The sequence below is a fragment of the Drosophila elegans genome, unplaced genomic scaffold (genome assembly GCF_018152505.1).
Source record: "Drosophila elegans isolate 14027-0461.03 unplaced genomic scaffold, ASM1815250v1 contig_208, whole genome shotgun sequence".
Lineage (NCBI taxonomy): Eukaryota > Metazoa > Arthropoda > Insecta > Diptera > Drosophilidae > Drosophila > Drosophila elegans.
In genome coordinates this window covers 9,497,044-9,519,479 of record NW_024545578.1, presented here as the reverse complement: position 1 = coordinate 9,519,479, position 22,436 = coordinate 9,497,044, and the positions used below count along the sequence as shown (strand labels likewise).

The following is a 22,436-nucleotide window of genomic DNA, read 5'->3' as shown; positions in this document are numbered from 1 at the left end:
ACAGGGCTGCCCCTGCCGGAACTTTTTTGCCATGTGCGTGCAACTTTTCACACTCAAATGAAATTACGAGAAAAAAGAAAAAAAGGAAAAGGAAAACTTTGCTACTTAAATGTAGCGCTCTCTCGCCGGTGCTCCCATTCTCTTTTTTATTGCTTTCTGCACTTTATCAACCATTTTGCCATGGCTCAGTGAACGCTCAATTGCCGGTTTTCGGCGAGAGCGACAGAGATAGCAGATAGCAGGCGGTGCGGTGCGGAAGGGGGGTGGGGGAGGGAGAGGAGGTCGTAAACTTTTCATTAATAACGATTTTCCATTAACTATCGATTGATTTCGAGTCCCCAGCAGCAGCATCCCGCCAACGACAACAATGGGGCCGTAGTAGCAAACGCACTTCAGACAATGCCTGCAACCGGCAGCTACAACAACCTCAACAACAATAACAACAGCAACAACAACAACACCGCCATCACCCAACAACACTTGAGTCTATTTAAAACGCAAACAACAATAAGCCGAAAGGGGGGGAAAGGGTGGGGGGTGGTCTACAGGCTCATAACCGAGGACGACGCCGCCGCCGCCGACAGGAAAAACTCATTGAAAAGTTTTTCTTTTTTACACTTGGCGCGCTCTCCCGTTTCGCCAGGACCTCCATTCCCATTTTTTCCCTCGATTCACACACCTAAGCGGTGTATCGAAGGAGGAAGTTTTTAATTTTTTATCGCGCTATAGCCAACGCGGTCTGATATGCAACCAACCAGGTTACGCTTGTTTAGGACGGGGCTATTCGAGATTTCGTCAGGATACTTTGCAAGTAGTTCAAAGGATAGGCAGGCTTAAGCATCTCCTAAAAAGGATTCTCTTTCATCATAACTCAATTTGTATAATTAAAATTTGAATTTTATTTTGAAATTTTACAGCATGAATAATATAAATTTTATGTAAAATGGTGCTCAGTTCAATGATTATGTTCCTACTTTTGAACCAGGGGAATTCAAAATACTAACCTTTGAAACTTTAAATAAATTGTAGGTATACGTTTAAGCATAGATCATACAAATTAGACAAAATATCATTGCTTATTAATGTACTTGAAAATAGTTATTGCTATTCGCTTAAATACTTTAAATATATTTAGAAACTAACGATGCTCTTATAATAGTCGTTTAAATTTGGTTAAATACTTAAAATTGGCTTTCAGAGAAGCGGAAGCGGAATACTTAGTCTTGAATTAAGTTCGCAAATATCTCTGTTTGTTGATTGAACATCCTTAAAGTTTTTCAAGATGCTAGACAATAAAGTTTTAAGACCATTCAACTTGTCCCAGTTCGACGTTTATTTATATCCATCATCTGTTATCGCTGATGATATAAAGAACTTGATGTTCAAAAAGTGGATTCCATTTGGGAATCCTCAAGAGTATGATCGGTTCGAGTTTGCCAGGTGGATGTCCTTCTTCACTTCTTCACATTTCCATCAACTTTTTCTGCAGTTCCTCATCCTTCGTCGTTGTCGCTACACGCGTTACGTTCACGCCGGTTGTGGTTGCTTTCGTCCTTCGTCCTTTGTTTGCTCCTGCGACTATTATGGGTAATGCCTTTTGTGTAGGTCGTCGGCATTGCGTTTTCTGATGTTATTTTTTTTCAACATTTATTTTTTTTTTTTTCGTTTTTGTTTTGCTTTTAGCATTTTTATATAGCCAAGGCCCGCTCGCGCGCTACCAATATATATAAATTATTGCATAAAGTTTGGCGCTAAGTTGCAAAAAGTTTCCTTTCATTGCTGCCGCTGCGGCGGCGGCAGCGTGAACGACACACAATAGTCTATAAATCTTTATGGTCAACAGAGATTACATGGGCCCAGACGCGGCGAAGAAAGCCTTCGTGTAGTTTACTGCCCCCTGGGCTCTGTTGGCCACCCTTCTTCTTCCGCCCCCCCATAACCTCTAACCTTTGAGCCCAGCAGCAGCTTTTTAGGCGCTGTGTGCGTTGTTTTGATTTGTGTGCTCCTATTCCAGCTGTAGCTGTAGCTGTGGCAGTAGTGAGCCGCCAGTTGCCAGTTGTTGTGGTTTTGGCCGATTGTTACGGCAATCGAGGGCAGGACTGGCCGTGAGTTGAGCATATGGCCATAAAAATGCGGTGCAGACGTGCTAGATGCTAGATAAATCATGCCAAAGCCCCCCCTCCGAAAAGTATGCAATGCTGGCGGCGAATGAATAGGAAAATAGCAAATAAAAAATAGGAAATAGGAAATTCTTGTAGAAATCAGCCACGGAATGAAATCCCCGAAAAGGTTTCGTTCCTGCAGGAGCACACCTTTAATTGCTTAAATTGTTCTCGTGCTTTGGCTTCGTGGAAAGCAATTCGATTGCTCGTGGCTCCATAAACAACTTTTCAAAAGTATAAAATAAAATAAAAAGGGAAGGAAACGTGTATAGGTTTACCGTTAGGATCATTTTACATAAAAATGCAATAAATAGCTACAACGAAATTTATGGTGGTCGTGGAGGAAAGGATGAAAAGGAAGAAAGCAAGAAAGCAAGAAAGGACGATAGGAAGGAGCCAGCGCGCTGGACTCACTCGTAAATGTCAAATGTCGTGAGGGCGCCTCAAAGTATGCTTATAAATTGCTCTAAATAGCAATTTTGGCTGCTCCACCTCGCTTCTGCCGCCCGGTGTCGTGTCATTTGTTCGTTTTCTTTATTAGTGTCATGTATTTTTATAGTTCAAAGGACATTTGAATGATTGAATGAACTGTTTGTCCACCACCCATACCCATACCAATACCCATACCCACTCCCCCTTTTTTCGTAGCTTGCTTGACCGAAAACGACGAGTTGCGCGCATGATTTCATCCCTTGCAGCCAAAGGACTCACTCTACGTGCGGTCAGCTCCTGCTCTTGCTCCTGCTCCTTGCTCCTGCTCCTGGTCGATGTCCTGGTCAGCGGCAGAGGCGGCGAACGGTCCCAGGCACGTTTCATCATGGCCTGCTTGTTGTTGGTCTGGCGACTATATCAAATAACGACTATTGACTACGCCTGTGTGGCGCTCCGTGATGTCGTGTCCCCCCGGTCGTCCTTTCTCCGCACTCACGTGTAGGGTTACAAGCCACCAAACCATGCCCCACCCATCCTATGCCATCCCGTGACCCTGTGGTGCTGTTGATGATGATGTTGTTGTCGCCAAGCGTCGCCATCGCCATCGCCATTGGCGATGACGAATGAAAATCAATATTTATTAGATTACTTTCGAAATTTTATACGAAAATAGAATTTTTATGACATTTTTTTTTTCCTCTGGTTGCGCCCTGGGCTAACTTTGCCATGTGGCTCGGCCCTGGGAGTGTTAAAGTGTTTGCAACAATCAATTTTTGAGAGAAACTCGAGCGGGGCTTTAAAAGGGTTTCGTGTGTATTTATTTTTGGGACTTCCATTCGCTCTTATCGCCCATCATATCTAATTACAGTTTTCGTTTGCCACCCCAGCGCACTCATAATGACTTAATTATACTTTAGCCAATTTTGTACCGTACTCTCGCTGTATCACTTAATATTAAACATTTCCGTGTTCTCCCTTGTCTGTCTTTGCAGGTAAGTTGCCATCATCCATTAATACCACCAGCCATCAAATTAGTAAGTACACAAAACGACCTGCTAACACTTTTTATGTGCGTCTTTAACTGTATACCCCTCCCTCTCGCTCTATCCCACTATCTGTATGGGTACATCCTTTGGTATTGCCATTCCACCGGCAGGACCGATATATGTACATATATACACGAATATAAAGCAAATGCATTTTAGTGCCCTCAGTTGACCTCGTTTGGGGCTTGTTTTTATGGCCCAGCTCAGGCGAAGCCCAAGCGATGATGCTACTCACGTGGCTCAAAACTAAAAGCTCCCCCGAGTGTGTCTACACCCGGCATCCTCCTGCTTCAGCTAGTTCTGGGCTCGAACCCAGCACTAACCCCCGGGAGTCACTTAATTATAAAGCTGCACATGAAGTAAAACGTCATAAAGCGTCGAGTTGAGTTGGAGGCCATATACGGTTGACTTGGGTAGCATCATCAGTCCCCGTCTGTCTGTCTGCCAGTGCCTCTTACACATTCTTTTTTTTTTGTTTTTTTTTTGGCAGGGGGCTTGGCAGCAGCATTCTGCAGTTAATTTTCCGTTGCTAAATAAACTGTTTATGGCATTTATGCCAAACATTTTTGGACGAAGGGAGGGGAAAATCCCTGGATGAAGGATGACGATGAGCCGTCTGAGTATGCGAGTGTGTGTGTGTGCGTGTGAGCAATTTCTGCATAACCAACCACCAGGACAGGAACCCTGTGTATCCTGTTTGCCCGGAATTGCTTTTTAATTGTGAATTTCGGACAACTTTAAGGCTGTTTCATTTTTTTTCCTTCTCTAAATTAGAGAAATTGTAGCCTGATTGAAATGGAATATGGCAATAATTGGTTTGCTTTTGCACATAGTCCTTTATTTTTCTGCTTGTGTGTGTGTGTGATGGTGTGTGTGTTCACTGACCCCTCAAGAATATTTACATTTTATGCACACAGCGGGCACACCCACACATATAAACACACACACACACACTTTATCCACTGACAATTTGGCAGTCACCGCAATCATAAAAATTTCCACTTCCAAGGAGAACGAATCGAAACGAAACGAAATGAAATGAAATGAGAACCAGGCCCGTCAGTTCGTCGCCCATGCGCCTCATTTAAATGCAAATTTTTGACGAGCGGTTTTAACGTTCTTCTTCATTTCCACTGGCGGTGGGTGAATGTGAATGAAAACATTAAAATTAAAATATAAAAAAAATGTAGTCTGCTTTTAGGCAGAAGAACTCTCGGTTGAGTTTGTGTGTGTGTGTGTGTGTTTTTAGGGGATGCCCATTGCTCGTGAGAATAATTCAAGGTGATGGCTTAATTGAAATATGCTTTTAGGCGCTTTGCCACGCCCCTCGCCCCTCGCGCACCGGCTCTGCCCCTCCCTTTGCCCTTCCCCAGTGCGCCTTCCATTTTGCATACTTCACTTTGTTGTGTGTCTGGGTGCATATTTTATGGAGCTGCGGTGGACCACAGAAACCGACCCAAAACGAAAAAATACGGAAACGGAAGGGAATCTGAAACTGAATGGAAATAAAAACTGAAGTGAAGCTGCTTAATGCTATGCAAAGTGTTTGAGCCTGCGGCATGCGTAAACCAATGGGAAAAACGTCGAAATCGGGCGTTAGGACAGCGGATTCCGGATTTTTCTGGTGGCGGAAGCGAAGCGCCATCACCTTTAATTGCTGGCCATTTCAGTTCTCATTACAACTTCAATTGACTTTTGCCGGATGCAGGAGTTTCTGTAGGGTAGTAGTAGCAAAGGGTATGCCATATGCATATATCCTTCATATGACTTATCGTATCGTAATCCCTCTTGGATCTGCCATAAACATTCATATGCATAAATTTGACATTTGGCTGCTCCATAAAAATACTCCCAGCCGCAGGGCCTTTTGCCAGGCAGCGTCGGAGTCAGTCTCCCCGGAGTGTGGTATGTGCGGGCAAATTTATGCACATAACATCCACTTGACTCCGCCGACAAAAGAGACTTTCAGACGGACGGAAAGCAGCCCCCAAGTGCAACTCACAACTCACAGCTCACAACTCTCAACCGGAGCCAAATGAAAAGCGACAGCCAGCGAAGATGTTCGAGCAACGAGCAAAATCTGGTTTGCAATTTACAAATTGCGCAAAGGCGGTAGAAAAACAAAGGCTAACAAAAGGAATGCTTATATTTTATGCAATATGCCACACCGCGTTTTATTAAGCAAATTACGATGAACGAGATGGGCTGGAGTTTGGGGTTTTGAGTTTGGTGTTGGGTAATCTCGGCAAGTCGTACTTATGACCTTGGCAAACAGCCTAACGCCTCCTGTCCTGAGCCATTTGGCAAACAGACTCAAGTCCACGGCACTCGGCTCGCATTTTGCCGCTCTTAACGCACATTTTCATATATAAATTATTAATTTCGCATGGGCATGGGTATGGGCATGGGACCCAAAAGAATTGCTCACAGGACGCAGGACGAAGGAAACCGCACGCCCAAGCAGTCGAAGGATCAGCGGCAGGAAAGCAAATAAGCAGACAGACGGACGGCGGGCGAGTGAAATGCATTTTGTGCTCCATTAAATAATAAAAGCAAACGTGGCAAAGATAGCGTCTGTCTCTGAGCTCTTTGCTCTACTGTGTTGTGTACACAATAAAAATCTCACACGAAGCGCATAAAAATAAAGCAAGAGATACCCCAAAGAGGGATTTCCCCATACACACACCATACTCTATACTCCATACCCCGCACATACCACATCTTATCTAATGGCAGAGTCAAAGCCCCCATTGTGATTTTTAAGTTGCTAACCTTTATGTGGTGAGGCAGTGTGTGTGTTTTTGGTGGCGCAGAGAAAGTGCATAAATAAGTAAACAAATGCCTGTCGCTTAAGATTACATGGCAAATAAGCTGCCGGAGCAGGACAACATTTGAATGTGGAGGCAAAGGAAAACCTCGCCGCTTACTTACTTATTCATGGCCAGACCTGAGCGGAAAGTGTGTGTCTTGAGGGGGCATAAAAATCAGCATAAACAGCAATTGTTATGGGCTGCGAATGAAGCCCAGATCAGCTCGGCTCAGAGCTCACATCTGTTGTTAGTGAATTGAGGTAATTTCAGGTGGCTAAAGCACGCAAATCAATGCTGATGCTAAAACAACTGCAGCCAAATGGATATTTTTACATTTTAATTTGGTTATGAGTACAAAACAATGCCCGACACAAACTCAGTTGAAAACAACAAGGGTTGGAAGCTATATAGAATGGCGGTCTGTATTGTCGACTGTTTGACACGCACGTGTCCTTGCCAATGACAAGGGAAATTTTACAACTTTCAAGTTTAATTTGCCAAAAGTAGCAATCAACCAAGAGCCTGGATGCCTGGATGAGAAAAAGGGGGTGGTTGGCTGAGGAGGAGCAACCCTTTCGAGCTAATTGCTTGGAAGTTGTTAAATGTAAAAATTAAAATGTATAAAATGTGTATATTTTATATTAAATAGAGCAGGAACTTCACTGCCACTGTCAGTCACTCACTTTAACCCTCGTTCCCCGTTCGCTCGTTCGTTCGTTCACTCATTCACTCATTCAGTCATTCATTCATTTATTCAGCCAGAACGTAGCCGGTTTTATGAGGTGTTAAGTGGGCTTAAATTAAAAGTGGGCGTGGGCGGAATGTGACGAAATGTTTGCATATTTATTTAAGTTATGGCAAAAGGCGAAAAGAAGCAGCCACCCGGAGGAATAGGGGGTGGTGCCACCCCACTCATTTCCATTTGAAGAGGGCTGCAGACTTGACTTCTGTTTGTTTTCCGTTTGACATGAAGGGGCCACATGTGCGTGTTATAAATTTATATTTAATAAACTTTCGGATCTCCGAAGCTCAAGTGTGTATCAGAGGGAATAAGCGCCAGAGATTCCCAGTTTCCACAATGAGAGAAAAGGAACAAGGGCAAAGGGCAAAGGACAAGGACGAACACGACCAGGAAAGTGAAAACGAGGCAGTGATAAACAAATGGGTGCCAGCTTATAATGAACATATAATGTTTCATACAAGGGCTCTCAGGCGTCAGCAGGCGGTTCTCAAGTTCCAATTGCTCTCGACCTTTGTCATTTCCACATCCTGATATCTCATAAAGATAATCTCCTTTCTCCCATTCTCCGAGCACATTGCATTTTCTCACCGTCTGCACTTAGTTATGGGACTGCCCTTTAATTATATATTCACAAAAAAGACCGCTTTGTTTGCCTTGGACACACCCACAAACCCAAACTAAGACACCGTGTCACAGGACACGTGGCAGCATTTTAAGTAGCAACACCAAATTGCTTATTAAAATAATAACAAGGTCGGCCGGGGAAAAAAAAAGTGAACTCCAAATATGCAGTCAACCCTCGAAGCCTCGAAAAACTAACCCCAGCAATTACAGATGCGGAAACCAACCCTGATAATGAAGAACAGGCATCTTAAAGTTTTAAAGGCCCATAAAACTGCCTACTTTGATCATCAAATCAAGTTGTTAGCTCTGCGCCGTCCTTAATTTTCCCCACTCGTTTCCGCTTTTTTGTCTTTGGCTGCAGGACCCCAGAGAAAGGAACTATTACTGACCCGAGGGACAGGACTAAATGAAATCAAAATTAATACAATTTTCGGGTCGCTACGCTTAGTTTCCAGGACATAGCCTATACTTCCTCGGCCCCAGCCATATTGACAGCCACCGAGATCAAAGATGTGTTCACAACTTTTGCTTGCAAGGAATTTGCAATGGGGATCCTTAAGGATGAGGATGAGGATGAGTAGTGGGTAAATTGAGACATAGACATGGACCAATTTCGTTCATATATGAAGACCGGGCGGCAAGGCAGGGCGAATAAAATAAATGGCAATGAATGACTGAGCAAATGAATAAATGAGAGAAATTTTTGCTTTGAAATTCAAATTTCAAAAGTTGTCATGACATTGTGTTTATGACATTTAGTTGCAGAGGCCAGAACGAGATGACGAGCTGCAGAAATTGAGATAGAGGAGCGTTTTATAGGAGGAGGGAACTTCTGTCAATGCTTCGTTTTTATTTTAATGTTTGGTCAGGGGGAGGGAAACGGACGACTGCATATTTAAAATTGAATATTTGCACGCCTTGAGCATTTCGGATTACAAAGATATACTTCACTTATGCGCACACAAATACACTTGAGCGCCGAGCATCTGTGTGCGAATGTGTATGTGCATGTGTATGCGTAAGCGTGGGCGTGTCGTGTTGTCATTTGCATGCACTGTATGCGCTTGTGCTATTTGCACTGCTCAAAGCCATGTTAAGCGGTTTATTTTTTGTACTTTTGTTGTATGCTAAGCACACAAAATTTTCTTTCGGAAAATTAAATTTAAACACCCATGAAAAGGGGAAAGTAAGGGACGCAGAACCTAGCCATACATGAAAAAGTATGTAAAAAGTGAAAAGTATGTTGAATGTACTATTCTCTTTCACTGGACATGATCAGAATATTCAAATTTTAAAATCAGCCACACTTTTCTTTTTTCGTGAGTTTTGCTTTGCTTTATAATCGTATTATTTTGTACAGAATTAGTATGTTTTAATACAAAATGGTAATCAATATGTGCACTGGTTAAAATGCAACAACAAGCAAACACAATATGTTTTCAAATTTATAATTTTTTTATTTTGAAAAATCTGTGTTAATTCTTATACAATTTTAATAAATATTTATAGGCTGTGAATATTTTCTAAGTATTAATGCTTAACAAGTTCTTTTTTATAATTTTTGTGATTTGTCATAGAAAGGAATCATTATTTTTGTATAACCTTTTTTTATAAATAAATTTGGATCAGACTATAGAAAGTATATTTTGTACAATTTCAATGCACTGTTTACGTTGCATTACAGCTTGGGTATTATCCTTTCTTAGCCGGCGCTTCCTTTGATTCCACAAACAAATCCCCACCCTTCATCTCACCTCGGGGCAGAGCTTTTAAAATTTAATACGAAATATGAATTCGTGTGATTTCATCAACTGGCGCTGTGGCGATGTGATGTGAGCTACACGTACTGTGTGTTTCACAGATACATTTTCAAGTGTACACACGCTGCCTGCTGAGAAACGTACGCGATTGCTATTTACAAAAACACGCTGCCGTATGCCGCACACGATTTTCCAATTGAACTCACACGTGTACACACAGTGGCGGATACACGGATACGCGGATGCGGAGATACACAGATACGAGTCCTGGCGAAACGGATACATGCAGTTCTGCCAGTCCTGCCAGTACTGCGAGTCCTGCGAGTCCTGGTAGTCCTGCCAGTGATGGCAGTGATGCAGTCGTGCATTCAATCGCTGCGTCGTCACCTCGACGAGGAGAGTGCGGACCGCAGAGCGGGCTCTGACTGCCCGAAATCATTTCAAGTTAATAATAAATGGAGCATCATCATCAGACATCAAACCCGTAGAGCAAATATCGGGTATCCTTTTGCTCTGTTTGCGTTTGCGTTTGTATTTGCGTTTGTGTTTGTGTTTGTGCTTGTGTTTGCCAGCTTGCCTACCACCCAATCGCAATCGCAATCCCAATGCCAAACGAAATCGTAATCGCAATCGCAATCCTCCTACTTGTTTGCATTGCCATTGATTTATTTTTTTTGGCATGGGTTTTTCAATTTGCTGCAATCTTCATGACATGTAATGAGCTGCCGCTGATGCCACTCCTGCGGCTCCTCGAGCGGCACGAATCAATTAAAATACGTGCCGGGCATTAGAAGACTCATGACTTGGCAATATTTCAATCAAATTTTATTTGTTGCCAAAGAGGCTGCTCTTCGCTGTGCTGTGCTGTCCTGTCCAAATGGATATTTATGCTTATCATGCTTATGAGGAATTCACATTAGACTGAAAGTCAAGAGGCTGCCAACATGCCAACTCAATTGACAGTTGGCCAAGGCACATGGGCACATGGAAAATATGTGTACTCGGGCAGCCCACACATGTATAAATTTAGGTATATATACTATATATACTGTCATTCTGTTGACAGGCTAGGTAGCCCACGCTCACACACAGTGGCAAATACACATGAGTGCGTGTTTGTTGCCCTTAACAGACATTTTCACAGTTGAGTGCGTTGTTTGGGCCCAGCATCGCCCCATTCCAATCCCGTGCCGCCCACTCACAGGACCCCTTCTTCTCCCCTTCTTCTCCACCATTCTCTCTCTTCGAAGTCCTTATATAATTTGTAAGCATTTCCAGCGCGCCTGCTGGTATGCAGCAAAAATTCTCCATGTTGCCGTTTCACAAGCTGATGGCTTTCAGATGGCATGGGATGAATGGATGGATGGCTGGCAGAGGATTCGTTCGTTCTTCTCGATTGCCCTTAAAGGTATGCCCTTAATGCTGCCCCATCTGAAGCCGAAGTAATCAATTGGGTCATCGCCCGAAAAGCTCACGCATTTAAATTTGGCCATTGACAAACCAACAACTGTAGTTTGGGAATTCCTTTCCCACGTAACTTTTAATTAAAAATACTTCAAAACAAGCTTAAGGAAATATAGGATTTCAGGAGCTTAAAAAAGCAAGTACAAATGACCTCACAGTACATTCCAAAAGTTTCTATTTGTAATCTATACAAGTAGGTGGTTTTAAATATTTTGTATACCAACCACTGAAATGAATTTATAGTTGTCTTCTGAATTACCTATTGAATAACATTAACATAGTTTTTGAAAATTAAAAAGCTGAAATAATTAAAATTAAGCTTTAAACAGTGCAATTAAATTAAAGTCGGTTAGAGACATGGCCCAATCCAAATCAATAATATTTACCCACCATGAGATGGCACCGCACTCAAAAGCAACTGACTCGACCGTTTTCATGCTAATTGGTAATTTTTGGAAGAGGTTCGTCTGCCCACTGAAAGTATTGATTAGCTTTCGTTGGGCAATTCGGCCTGCTAATAAATTAGCCAAACTAATGTTTGTCTGACCTGACATTGGCTCGAAGTTTGCCTAATTAATGGCGAACCTTTCAAAGGGCTACACCTTGTTTCATATTCTGTTTTGTTTCTGTCCTCGATTTTCGTATTTTCCGAAAGTAAACAAAGTATTTTTGTGGGGCAGGACCAGGCTTAGATGGTCATTAGCATGCGTTAAAATGGCGTTAAATGTGTAACGGAAACCCAGGAAAACCAGCGAAAGGACACGGAGTCTCGCTTTCATTTCCATTCCTTTTTTTTTTTTGATAATTTTTTTGTATAATAAAAATGTCATAAATTTCTGGCGCGACCGCGTGTTTCCCCCCCTCTTATTCGCTAAACTTTGTCGGTGTGTGTTAATTTTTTCTAATTGTCCGAAATTTTAGATAATTACACGCCATTAATTATTTACATAATAATAACGTTTCCTTTCCTATAGTATACTATACTATACTATACTTTCTTCTTTTGCGGGACGAACGCGCGTTTTACAATTTTGTGGTTGACTTGACTGTGGGCGTGGCTGTACATATGTACACGTATATATTTGGCGCGGTGGGGGGCGTAAAATTAAATTTACATAATTTATGACTTGCTCAGCAATGTTCATGGGCGTTGTGTTGCATAATTTTAGGCATTTTTGTTTATTGCGGCGTAAAATTTGAATTATGAATCAGGAATAGCACTCGCTCCACTTTCGGTCACCCCGCCCTTTTAAATTCCCGCCGCTTCCGTGCAAGGGTTACATTCTGAGGTTATTAGTAATTTATTTGCATATTTTGTGTCCGCAGAAGGGTGTGCGGTGTGTGTGTCCTGACGGACAGGAGCAGGAACTCAAGTGTCAGACGACAGTCAAGTGTCGTGTCTTGAATGAAATACTTGCTTGAGTTGAGTTGGGTTGGGTGTTGCGATACACACAGGTGTGGCGGCTTGCCTTTTCCAAGGGAAAAACTTTAAGATTTAATGAACGATTCTTGCCCTATTTTATTCTCCCATTGTTTCCTTTGCTCTCACCGCTTGTTAACAGCTTTCTGTCTGGCGCCCAGCGGATAATATATGAACCAATAAACATTCTGCTGGCCACGCCTTCTTCGAAGGTTCAATGCCAGAATGCAGGCAACTTTAATTGCCACTTGCTAATTGCAAACACCCACCACGCCTGCTGTAACGGCCATTATATACACTTGCCATATTTCATACATCGAGCAGATACATAAGGAATATAGATATTTCCCATTCAACGTGCTGGCCCATGCCGGGTCCAAAACCAGACATAAAAAGTGGAAGAAGCAGCCACTGATTAGTATCAAAGGGGCGGGAGTAAAGGATGATGCTGTTGCGGTTGGTTGGCTGGTTGGTTGGTTGGCTGGTTGGTTGGATGGCTGCCCTCCAGCCGAAGCTGTAGCTGAATCTCTGTGGCTGAGGCAGTGAAAAACTTTTGATTAAGCTGCAGTTATGGCAGGTTGTTAGAGCGGAGCGAGCTGTGCTCTACAAGCTTTTGTTTTCCTTAGCTAGCAGCAGCTCGTTAGTTTGTTTTACTTTTGCTTTTGCCTTAGCTATAGCTATAGCTGTAGCCGTACACCGCACACATGACAGATGCTTGAGGCAACATTGTCTACTTTTAGGTGCTTTGCTTTGCCAGTGACAAATTTCTCCATCGGGAGTGCAGAGACTTTCGCCGGAGCGGCAGAAACATCAGCTCAGAAAACTTTTGCATAAAACTTTGATGTTTTTTGTTAGAAAAGAAGCGAACCGAGCGGCGTTTTCAATAAGCAAACCCATCCTCGTCGAAGCCTCGAGCTAATCCCATAAAATATTACTTTTCTATCAACAAAAGTTGCCGGGGCCACTCAATTCGAAACCATTTTCCAAACTATCATCATCAGCGTGGAGTGGAGTGGAGTGGAGAAAGCATCATAAAAATCGCTTTTCATGTGCTCCGAAAAACGGGGGGCGAAAATCGGGATGGCCGGCTGCCATAACAAAGCCATAAAACGTAGTTTTAATTGCATTTTCGTTGTTCCGTTTTATGTAGTTCGACCAGCGAATGCATAAAAACAACAACAGCAAGAGCATCACACCACTGACCAAAGCGGTCTGAAAGCTTGCTCCTCTGACTCCGGCTTTTTGCGCTTTGGCCCTGGTTCAATGCGCCGCATTCTAATTGCACATGGGTTGGTGGGTGGATTGGGGATGGGTTGGCGATGGCTTAGAATGGGGATTTTAGGAAGGCACTTACGGCTTGACTGGATCTCTGGCGCTGTCTCTCTGCGTATTTCGCTTTGCTCACTTAGCGCTGGGGCATCATAAACTAACGCAGTTTATGGGTCCATGCACCCAGCGCACAGCGCACAGAACAGCCACCCAAAAAAGCGGGTGGGGCCACTTGGCCAACTTGGCACTTTCAGGCATTGCATACGCGTAGGCGGCGACACTGCGGCTAGTCTCGACCCCTCGACCCCACGAACTCTCAACCCCCCGAACTCGTCATGCTCGACTTGGTGGGGGCGCTAAAATTTGCGGTTTAACGTTGCCACTGGCGCCTGTCGACTCTCAACTGTCGCTGCAATATCTTGTCCACCCGGACAGCACAACCCCCTACCAAAAAGAACACCCAAAACGACACTTTGTCATAAGCAATTGTGAAGGCTAATTGTGTCGAGGCAGGCATCTTTTGATTCCGCGCACACAGCGCCCAAAAAAGAGAGAGCCAGATTTAATTAGCATTGTGACTCTCAAAGGCTTCGGCTTTTGGCAACATTTAAATTTCAAATTACGTGCGCTAATTACGCGGCCAAAAGGGCAACTGGCGAGGAAGCCTTTTCTGCCGCTAATAATTAGCCAGACTCTCCGACTTTTGTGCAGAGTCAGTGATGCCTTAGAAGGGCGCAGAGTCCAGAGCCCAGAGCTCAAGTTAAATTTTCAGAAATTCTGCACACTCTATCTATAACCAAAAGTTCATTAACCAAAAGCGGGCCAGAATTTCATCAGCTGCATTGAAGGCCTGATCAATATGTGTGTGCAGCCTGATTTCAACTTGTTGTTTTTGCAGTCAAAGCCAGCCAATGCGGGCTTCCAGCATTGATAAACCCTTCAAAAATGGTACAAAACAAATAAGGGAAAAATTAAATGGAAGTCGAGAAAGGAGAGCCCTGAGAATGGATGGCATTGGAGGGCACACAACCTGCATGCAGCTTAGCCTTGCCTTTGAGATGCCCCGAGCTCGACTTGAGCTGAAAACATTTTGCAATTTATTAAACCACGCCACATCAATCATTTATCAGGAGCAGCAGTAGCAGCAGTAGCAGCAGAAGGACGTGCGACTAAATGAACATTTTTTGGTTAAACATTGGTTTAAATTCTGCGGCGTCACCACTTCGAACCCTTGTCCCGCTGTCATCGACATCCACATCGATATCCACATCCACATCGACATCGCCATCTCCCATCGCCTGTATGGTGTATAAAATCAACAAGGCTTCAGTTCATCGACCACTTAATTTATCCAGCTGAGCTTTGAGTAAAGCAAAAGCGCATTTGTGTGTTGTCTGGCGAGAACGATGTGACGATGTGGGGGGATTCAGCATGCCTTTGGTCAGACAGAGAAATGCACTTAATTGCCGTTGGCCGTGTTTAGTCGATTTGGTCGATTTAGTCGATTCAGTCGCTACCAGCTGCAGTTACAATTAAAAAACCAGCGGGCCCTAAAACAGTTAGGGCCTGCGGCAATTTGTGTGCCCCGCCAGCGGCCCCCATTCATTATGCATTAATGTAAATACGGTAAATGTTGTCCAATCATTAACATAATTGAATTACAAACAAGCGCAATCGCAGGCACAGAGAACGGAGCCCCCGAAAAATGTTCCATGCGCGTGCATAAATCGCAATTTTAATTACTCGCCACTGACTAATGGATTGTTCCCAAAAAAAACACGAATTCGTAGTCGGACTACACCATTAAATATTTCATAATGGGGGTGTAAAGGGCTCACCCACCCACTGACCCACCTACTCACTCACTCACGTTTATATAAAGCAATTGAATTTTGCAGTTAAAAGCTTCAATCATTTTCAATTGCCGCAAACTAATGGCTGATTATAAAATATTCATGCGACAAGCGGCAGGCGATGAGACTGAAGACAGACTTTCATGCGGCGGCTAATGACAGGACGCAGGACCTCTGGCGATGAGCCAATCTAAGGCCAGGAAACAAAGGGGCGTGCCTGGTTGCGCCCCCTTCTGCGGTGGTGTGTGCGGTGCAAATAAATTACACCTGAGAGGCGCAGATAGAGCAGTAACTGAAAGGGTCGCCTTCTGGCCGATTATTGATTTGCTCGGGCTCCTGCGGTTTTCGTTGGGCGAACATTCGAACATTCGTTATAAAGCCCTCAATTAAGTTTTATTTTAATGCATTTCATTTGAACGTCTTTTAATGGGATTTTTCGTGCTCGGACACGGGCATATTACTCATTTGCCATAAACCGAAAGGTGACCACAACACGTAGACCGTCCAGACCCAAGCCCACTACCCACTACCCATTCCCAAACCCAATCCCGATCCCAAGTGGATGAACAGAGAGAGAGAGAGAACGTTAAGTGTTGGCTGGCCAGAATCGACATGGGTCGCTTGGGTGAGATTTAAGCTTTAATGATGCATGAAGCGGCACAGGATGTGGCTGCCCAGTCGTGGGTAAAAGGCAATGAGCGCAAATGTGCAGACGAGAGGGCGAAAACGAGGGCGAAAGCGACAGGAGATGGGCTTGCATATTGAGTGGCATTTAAATGCTTGAAAATGCTTCGCTGGCCAAATGTGTTTTGGGAGGTGTTTATGAAGAGCTCCTCTCGACCACCAAAACGCAAGTTGATTGAATTTGAGGGGGGGCCAGTCGCTTGGCCATGCCAACCAACCAGCCAACCAACCAACCAGTCACCATCCACCGCTTTAATGGACTTTCCTGCTAACACTGTTAACGCAAAATCTCGTTTTTCAGCCGCCGCTCTTGTGTTATTTTTTCGGTCCACCCCAATATTAATCGAAGCCTCTTTTTCTGCTCTTTTCTATTTGCAGATGAACCGTGCTTTACAGCTGAAGCCAGCTGAAAATGAAAGTCGCAGCGGTAAGTAATCACCTGCCATATTCATCGAGTTTCGGACTCCCTGCCAGAAAATCAATTTGTGAACAACAACAAGCCGAAAGTAGTCCTTCGTAGGTGACCCAAAACAAATAATTACGGCAAAACTTGACCCGTCTTTTTCTTCTTCTTCTTCTTCTTGAGGGTGAGGGGGGTAAAGTTTTTGTGCCAAGGCACTCAGCCGAAAAGTGCAGAGCCAGGAAAAGTTTTCCCGGACCGCCCCTTCTAAGCATTCTCCGGCTATTTTCAACACCTACAACACACGTCAGCAGAAATTACGGGCGCACTTCGATAAACTGTCAAAACTGTCTGCAAAAATTTGACATTTCACAAAAAAAAAAAAAAAAAAAAAAGCAGAACAGAACAGAACGAATACGAATCTAGAAAAAAATACTTGGAAAAGGTAGGGAAAATGGGAAAAGCGTATAGCAAAACAACGTTGAACTGTCAATGGCAGTCAGGCGAGGGGGTAAAAAGTAGATGGTAGTTGGTAGAGGGGGTATTTTGGCCAGGCCTCGCTGGCCAGGGCGCCATATTGTTTTTACTGGGTCCCTCACACAGTTGTCGTGAGTTCACGCTTGTTTGTGACAGCCCATCGACCCAAGTCCCCTCGATCCCACCAATACCCCTGACCCACCCACTCCACTCCATTCGCAGCAGGGCAGAAAAAGAATGATAAAGATTTGCATAATTTACACAGCACTTCAACTTTGTTTTTTGGGTCAGCCACGCCGGCTCGCTGGCTGCGAGTAGTTGTTGCTTTGATAAACTTATTGACAGGCTCATTATGCAGCAGCTTCAAAGTAATTTCAATATTTCCCCCGCTCTGCGGGCAGCGCACCCTCTATCCCAACCCCATAAATTTCGCTCCCTACAAAAGGTACAATCGCACAAAAGTATGCTACACATTTCGCAATCATCGCAGGATGCCCGGGGAGCCGGGGGCATCCAGAATCGGACTGAAAGTCAGTGCACTCCGCAATCTTTTAAGACATTTTGCAGCTGGCAGCGCTTATCACTGCAGAGCAGAGAAATGGCATCGCCCGAAAATGTCCATTGCACAAATTGCTTGTGCACACAGACACTCTTACCCATGCAGGACCTTTGAGATCGATGGGTGGCGGGGTGGTGTGCTCACACAGCCATTGCTCATAACACTCGAAGTGTGTGTGTGTGTGTGTTGCAAAAAACCTTGACAAAGTTGATGTGTCAAATCAGCAGCCAGCGAGCGAGCGAATGAACGAATGAACGACAGGACCAAAAGCAGGACCCTCCTCCGGATGACCTTTAAACTTTGGCAAAGGACATGAAAGCACTAATCGTTACGTTGCTCCCTTTATTCATCCGTTCTTCGGCTGCTTCGATTTCGCTTTGCAGCCAGCCAGCAACAATTTAAACTTTTCTAATCCGCTGGGGATTGGGAACTTGAAGCAACTCGACTCAACTCGACTCAACGCTACTCAAAGCAACTCTGGCAAGTTGCCGGCAATCTGTCCGCACAATTGTGGACCTGGTCTATGGAACTAGGGCTTGGTCTTGGGCTTCGGCTTGGATTTGAACGTGGACCAGGCCCAAACCATCAGCGACGCAATCAAGTCGACATTTTTGTTTGTTGCTTTGTTTGCGAGTTGGAACAAATTTCTAAGAAATTAAAGCGCTAAACTTTTTGGGCCGCTATCAGCAAAGCACTTGGCAACTCGGCACCGAGTTCTGCGACTTTTGACTTGGCCCCACTGCCTGTTACCATATACTTTTTTGGTAGAGGAGATCTTTGGCTTTGGCTTGGCTCTTTGGCTCTCTGGTTTAGGCCAAAATGCAATTAGACAAGGACAAGTTTAATTGCTGGTCTCGACCAGGCCAAAATCCGGCCGGCTGCTGCAAGTTTTCACCCGCTGACATTTGCATTTTGCAGCCGCACAAAGAAACGTAATTTATTTAAACTCAAATCAAGCATGAAATGTGAATGGATGGGGAAATGGGAGGTGGGAAGTGGGGTATATGAATATATTTATTAGTGTTGACAAGTGCTGAAGGAAGGCTGATTTAAAAGGGTTTCGTGTCCCGATCTCCTGCCTGCCTGCTAACTTCATCAATTTTAACTTACTGGGGCAGGCATTGTTGACATGTCTGAGCTTTGACCAACCCAACAACAGACTGAGACCCAAATGCCCAAAACGAAGCTTGAGTACAATTTGTTGCCTTTGTCTTTCATCCGGCTTTATGTGTGTGTGTGTATGTATGTCCTTCGTACCGACAACGTTTGTCGCATTTGCAATCTTCTGTGCCATATCTAAGTCTGATGACTTTCGTTTCATTGGCACGCCAAACACACACACACACACACACATGTCCTTGCTTAGTTATTTATCTTGATATATACTCACACACTCACACACACACCATGCTTCATCATTATCAAACTCATATTGTCGTCTGCCTTTTTCCCTTCTCTTTCCTTCCCGTCTTAACGCGTAATTTGTACTTGTCTAACACGTAATGATGTCACGTAAATTGCATACGTTCGCTTACGTTTACGTTGACGTGTTACGTTTGATATTCCTTGGGCTGCAGGCGAGAGCGACTTAAAGTCAAATTAATATCACTCATACGACCCGTGAGCGTGAGTGAGGCGAAAAGAATCTGCCTGTAGACGGTCACACACCGACATAAATTGTGAAATCCTCGCCATTTCCTCGTTTCTCGGCACAGATTTATGTTTCTAACTACGCATTAATTTCCTTACCTTTATCCTGGGCTACCCAGCTACGCAGCAAACCAGCTACCCAGGCTGCCTCCGCTTGACTCCTTGTCACACGTCAGTAAATCAGATGCCGCTCCAGCCCGCCTCCACCTGGGGCACTTCCCGTCTCGCCTCATCCATCATACTTATAAATATTCATTTCCTCCTGCGGTGCGGAACGCAGGGCGTTCGGGGAATGATTGCGAAAGATTAAAAATCAACTCCATAAAAATATCCTCGCATCTCTCTCACCTGATGATAAATGACAGTCGAAAATTAACAAAACCAGCAGCCTCGCATCGCCTCGCCTCGCGAAGGAGAGAAAGTGGAGAAAGTGGAGCACACATGTGCGGTTGCGTGGAATTTCCCAGGAAAAGCAAACTTTTTCGAGAGCTCATTATAGACAACGTCTGATCAAATTGAAAAGCAATGAGCTATGAAACAGAACCCCCTTTCCACATTGCCTGCTAATAAGCAGGCTGCGGAAAGTTTTAGGGCGAAAACTAATAATAATAATAATACGCAGCGTTGGCCGCTCGCATGCTAAAAGCAAACTTTTCTCATTTCGTTTGCTGCCATTCATTTTGGCCGTTTCTTACGCCTGATTACGCATTTGAATTGTACTTTGCCGCTTTCGTTGGAATGGTCTCGCGAAAAGTATCCATTTGACCATAAAGTTGGCGACACTTTTTCTACCTGCTGGCGGGCGCTTATTAGTGTCAACATTTTTATGGCAGCTCCCTTGCAATTTGATTAGCGCAAATAAAGAACGACAAATTCAATTGAATTTGTAATATAGACTGACTGCCAATGATGATTGGCTTCAGCTGAGACCGCGACTCCACGGCTGGCACTTCTTTTATCTGTCCCACATGTGTTTTTTTTTCGTTGGGGTGCAAATTAAAAGGACGAGGGGATATTCACCACTAAGCCCCAAATAACAAAGCCTCCGAGCCCAGACAAAAGGCATAAATAAAGCCGAGGCAGCATCTACGCCTAAAAGCAGACATCAATTTCTGCCTCTCTGCGTTATTCGTTTCGTTTTTCTTTTCTTTTCTTTTCTTTGCTTTTCTCCGCTCTGCTCTACTCTGCTTTGCACTTGTCTTCTTTTCTCCGGCAGAGGAGCTCAATTCTTTAATCAGCTTAAATTCACACGTACCAAAAGCGACGCACAGTCATTGATTGGAGGCTTACCCTCCACCTCCTCGCAAGACCTTCTTCTTTTTTCCCTCCTGCGGCGGCTGAGACTGCGTTGCTTTTATCAAAGCCAGTTCAAAGGCTCGTATGTGTATTTAGGCTTTTATTGTTTTTGACCTTTTTTCTCGCTGCGAGACGAAATAAAAATCGATTTTTTCGCACACACTTTCGCACTGACAACTCACGCACAAAAATTTGCGAAGGAGAGGAAAAGCCAGCTCAAATAAAAGTAAATCACAAGCATCGCTGCTGGCAGCAGCATTCGCAAGTTCAAATAAGCGATAATAAGTATTTATGGGCGGGGCAAACAGATTCTCTTCATGGTATAGAAAGGCCCCAAAACAGCCTGCTAAATGTGTTTTAATGTTTTTTAAACTTTTCCCTTGCTCTCCCTTGCTCTTAAATATTTAAGTATACTTTTAGGCGATGCGAACGGCCCTGTACTGTATAGTTCCCTTTTCATTCCCTTCGACAGTTTTGGTCTGCGCATCATTTTTCTTCGTTGCTTGATTTTGTTTTTACGAGCGACTGAAGCCTGTCAATTGGCTGAATGCCTCGTAAAAATGCCAGAGGCCTACAAGGAACAAGGAAACTTCCCAACGCAGGGAAAACAAAAAGGAGGCCAGCAAAAAAAGCGAAAAGAAAACGATTTGTTATGTTTTCTCAGCGCAGCGCCAACAGGAAACGGAAAAGCACACGAAGACCACTCTGTCTCCTTCGCTCTCTGCTTGGTTTCGGTTTTAGTTTGTTATTCTGTTTTCCCTGGGCCGCTGCTTAGGCCTGCCAAATGTCATCATTAGCGTTTCAATTGCCATTTTAGTCCGTGACACTTGAAACATTTGCATAAAATACCAAAAGTCAAGTTTGTTGACGTAGACGTTTTTGGTGGGAGAAGCCGGCTGCTGTTTACCTTTGGCAGCAGAGTGAAACGCAGCTCTGAATTAGACGAAGGAAATATGCTCTCACTGTGAAGTTGTAAAAGGTCTACTTTTGTGGCCAAGTCGTATAACATATTTTGCATTAAATTTTGAATATACATTTTTAATTCTAGTGTCACAAAAACTTATTGAATCAATGAAATTAAATAAATTTAGTACAGGGGGGATACAAACTTTTTTGTTTAGATGTTAAAACCTAATCTTTCATATGATTTTTATTATTTTAATGCCTCCGAAGGTTTCCGTATAATTTATTTAAAGTATAGTTTAATTTATAAAATGTCATATACGTAATTAATTAATTTAATCGAACTGAAAACTTTAACTAAGGAACATTACAAAATAAATTTCATAATTGTATTTGAAGTTAAACCAGCAGAACCAATATTACATTTTATCTAAAATTAATTAATTATTTTTAGAAAAATGAAAACCCCATCCTTTATGTTAAACGGCTTTAAAGAACTCCATTTTATAAGTTTCTTGATGAGTTAAACCGAAATTTGTGTGCCCTCAAGCCTTTCCACCACCACCACTTCCAATTTATGAGCCATTCCGCCTTATTGAATAGAGTTGACGCGGCTTAGCCACGATTAAGCCCCGTTCTTATGGCCGCCCTTTGGCCTTCCTTCAAGTCAGGTGCTCCCTGCTGGACGCCACACAAAAACATTTCTCTTCAGCCGATCTTATCGGCACGGCAATTGTCTGACGCTTTTTGCCCCGCGTTTCCCGCTTTTGGGGTGTCTTCATTTTTGTTTTGGCCAAGAGCCAATGATAAGCGACACGCAAACGCGACACTTTCGTGTGATGATATTACGGGTGGCGGTACGGGGCCAAAAAGGTGAAATTGTGA

The 22,436-nt window shown here is 43.7% G+C and overlaps 1 protein-coding gene across 27 annotated transcripts in view; it reads left to right on the top strand.

Moving 5' to 3' along the window:
* The window catches only part of LOC108146594 (CUGBP Elav-like family member 4), a 129,551-nt gene that overhangs the window by 12,808 nt on the left and 94,307 nt on the right, over positions 1–22,436 (top strand). For 15 of the 27 annotated variants that reach the window (XM_041708334.1, XM_017272642.2, XM_017272636.2 and 12 more), the window contains exons 3-4: positions 3,587–3,628; positions 16,645–16,693. In XM_041708334.1, coding sequence (XP_041564268.1) covers positions 3,587–3,628; positions 16,645–16,693 — 91 coding nt within the window. The remainder of the gene's footprint in view (positions 1–3,586; positions 3,629–16,644; positions 16,694–22,436) is intronic. The other 12 variants (XM_017272644.2, XM_041708339.1, XM_017272637.2 and 9 more) reach the window with 1 other exon arrangement.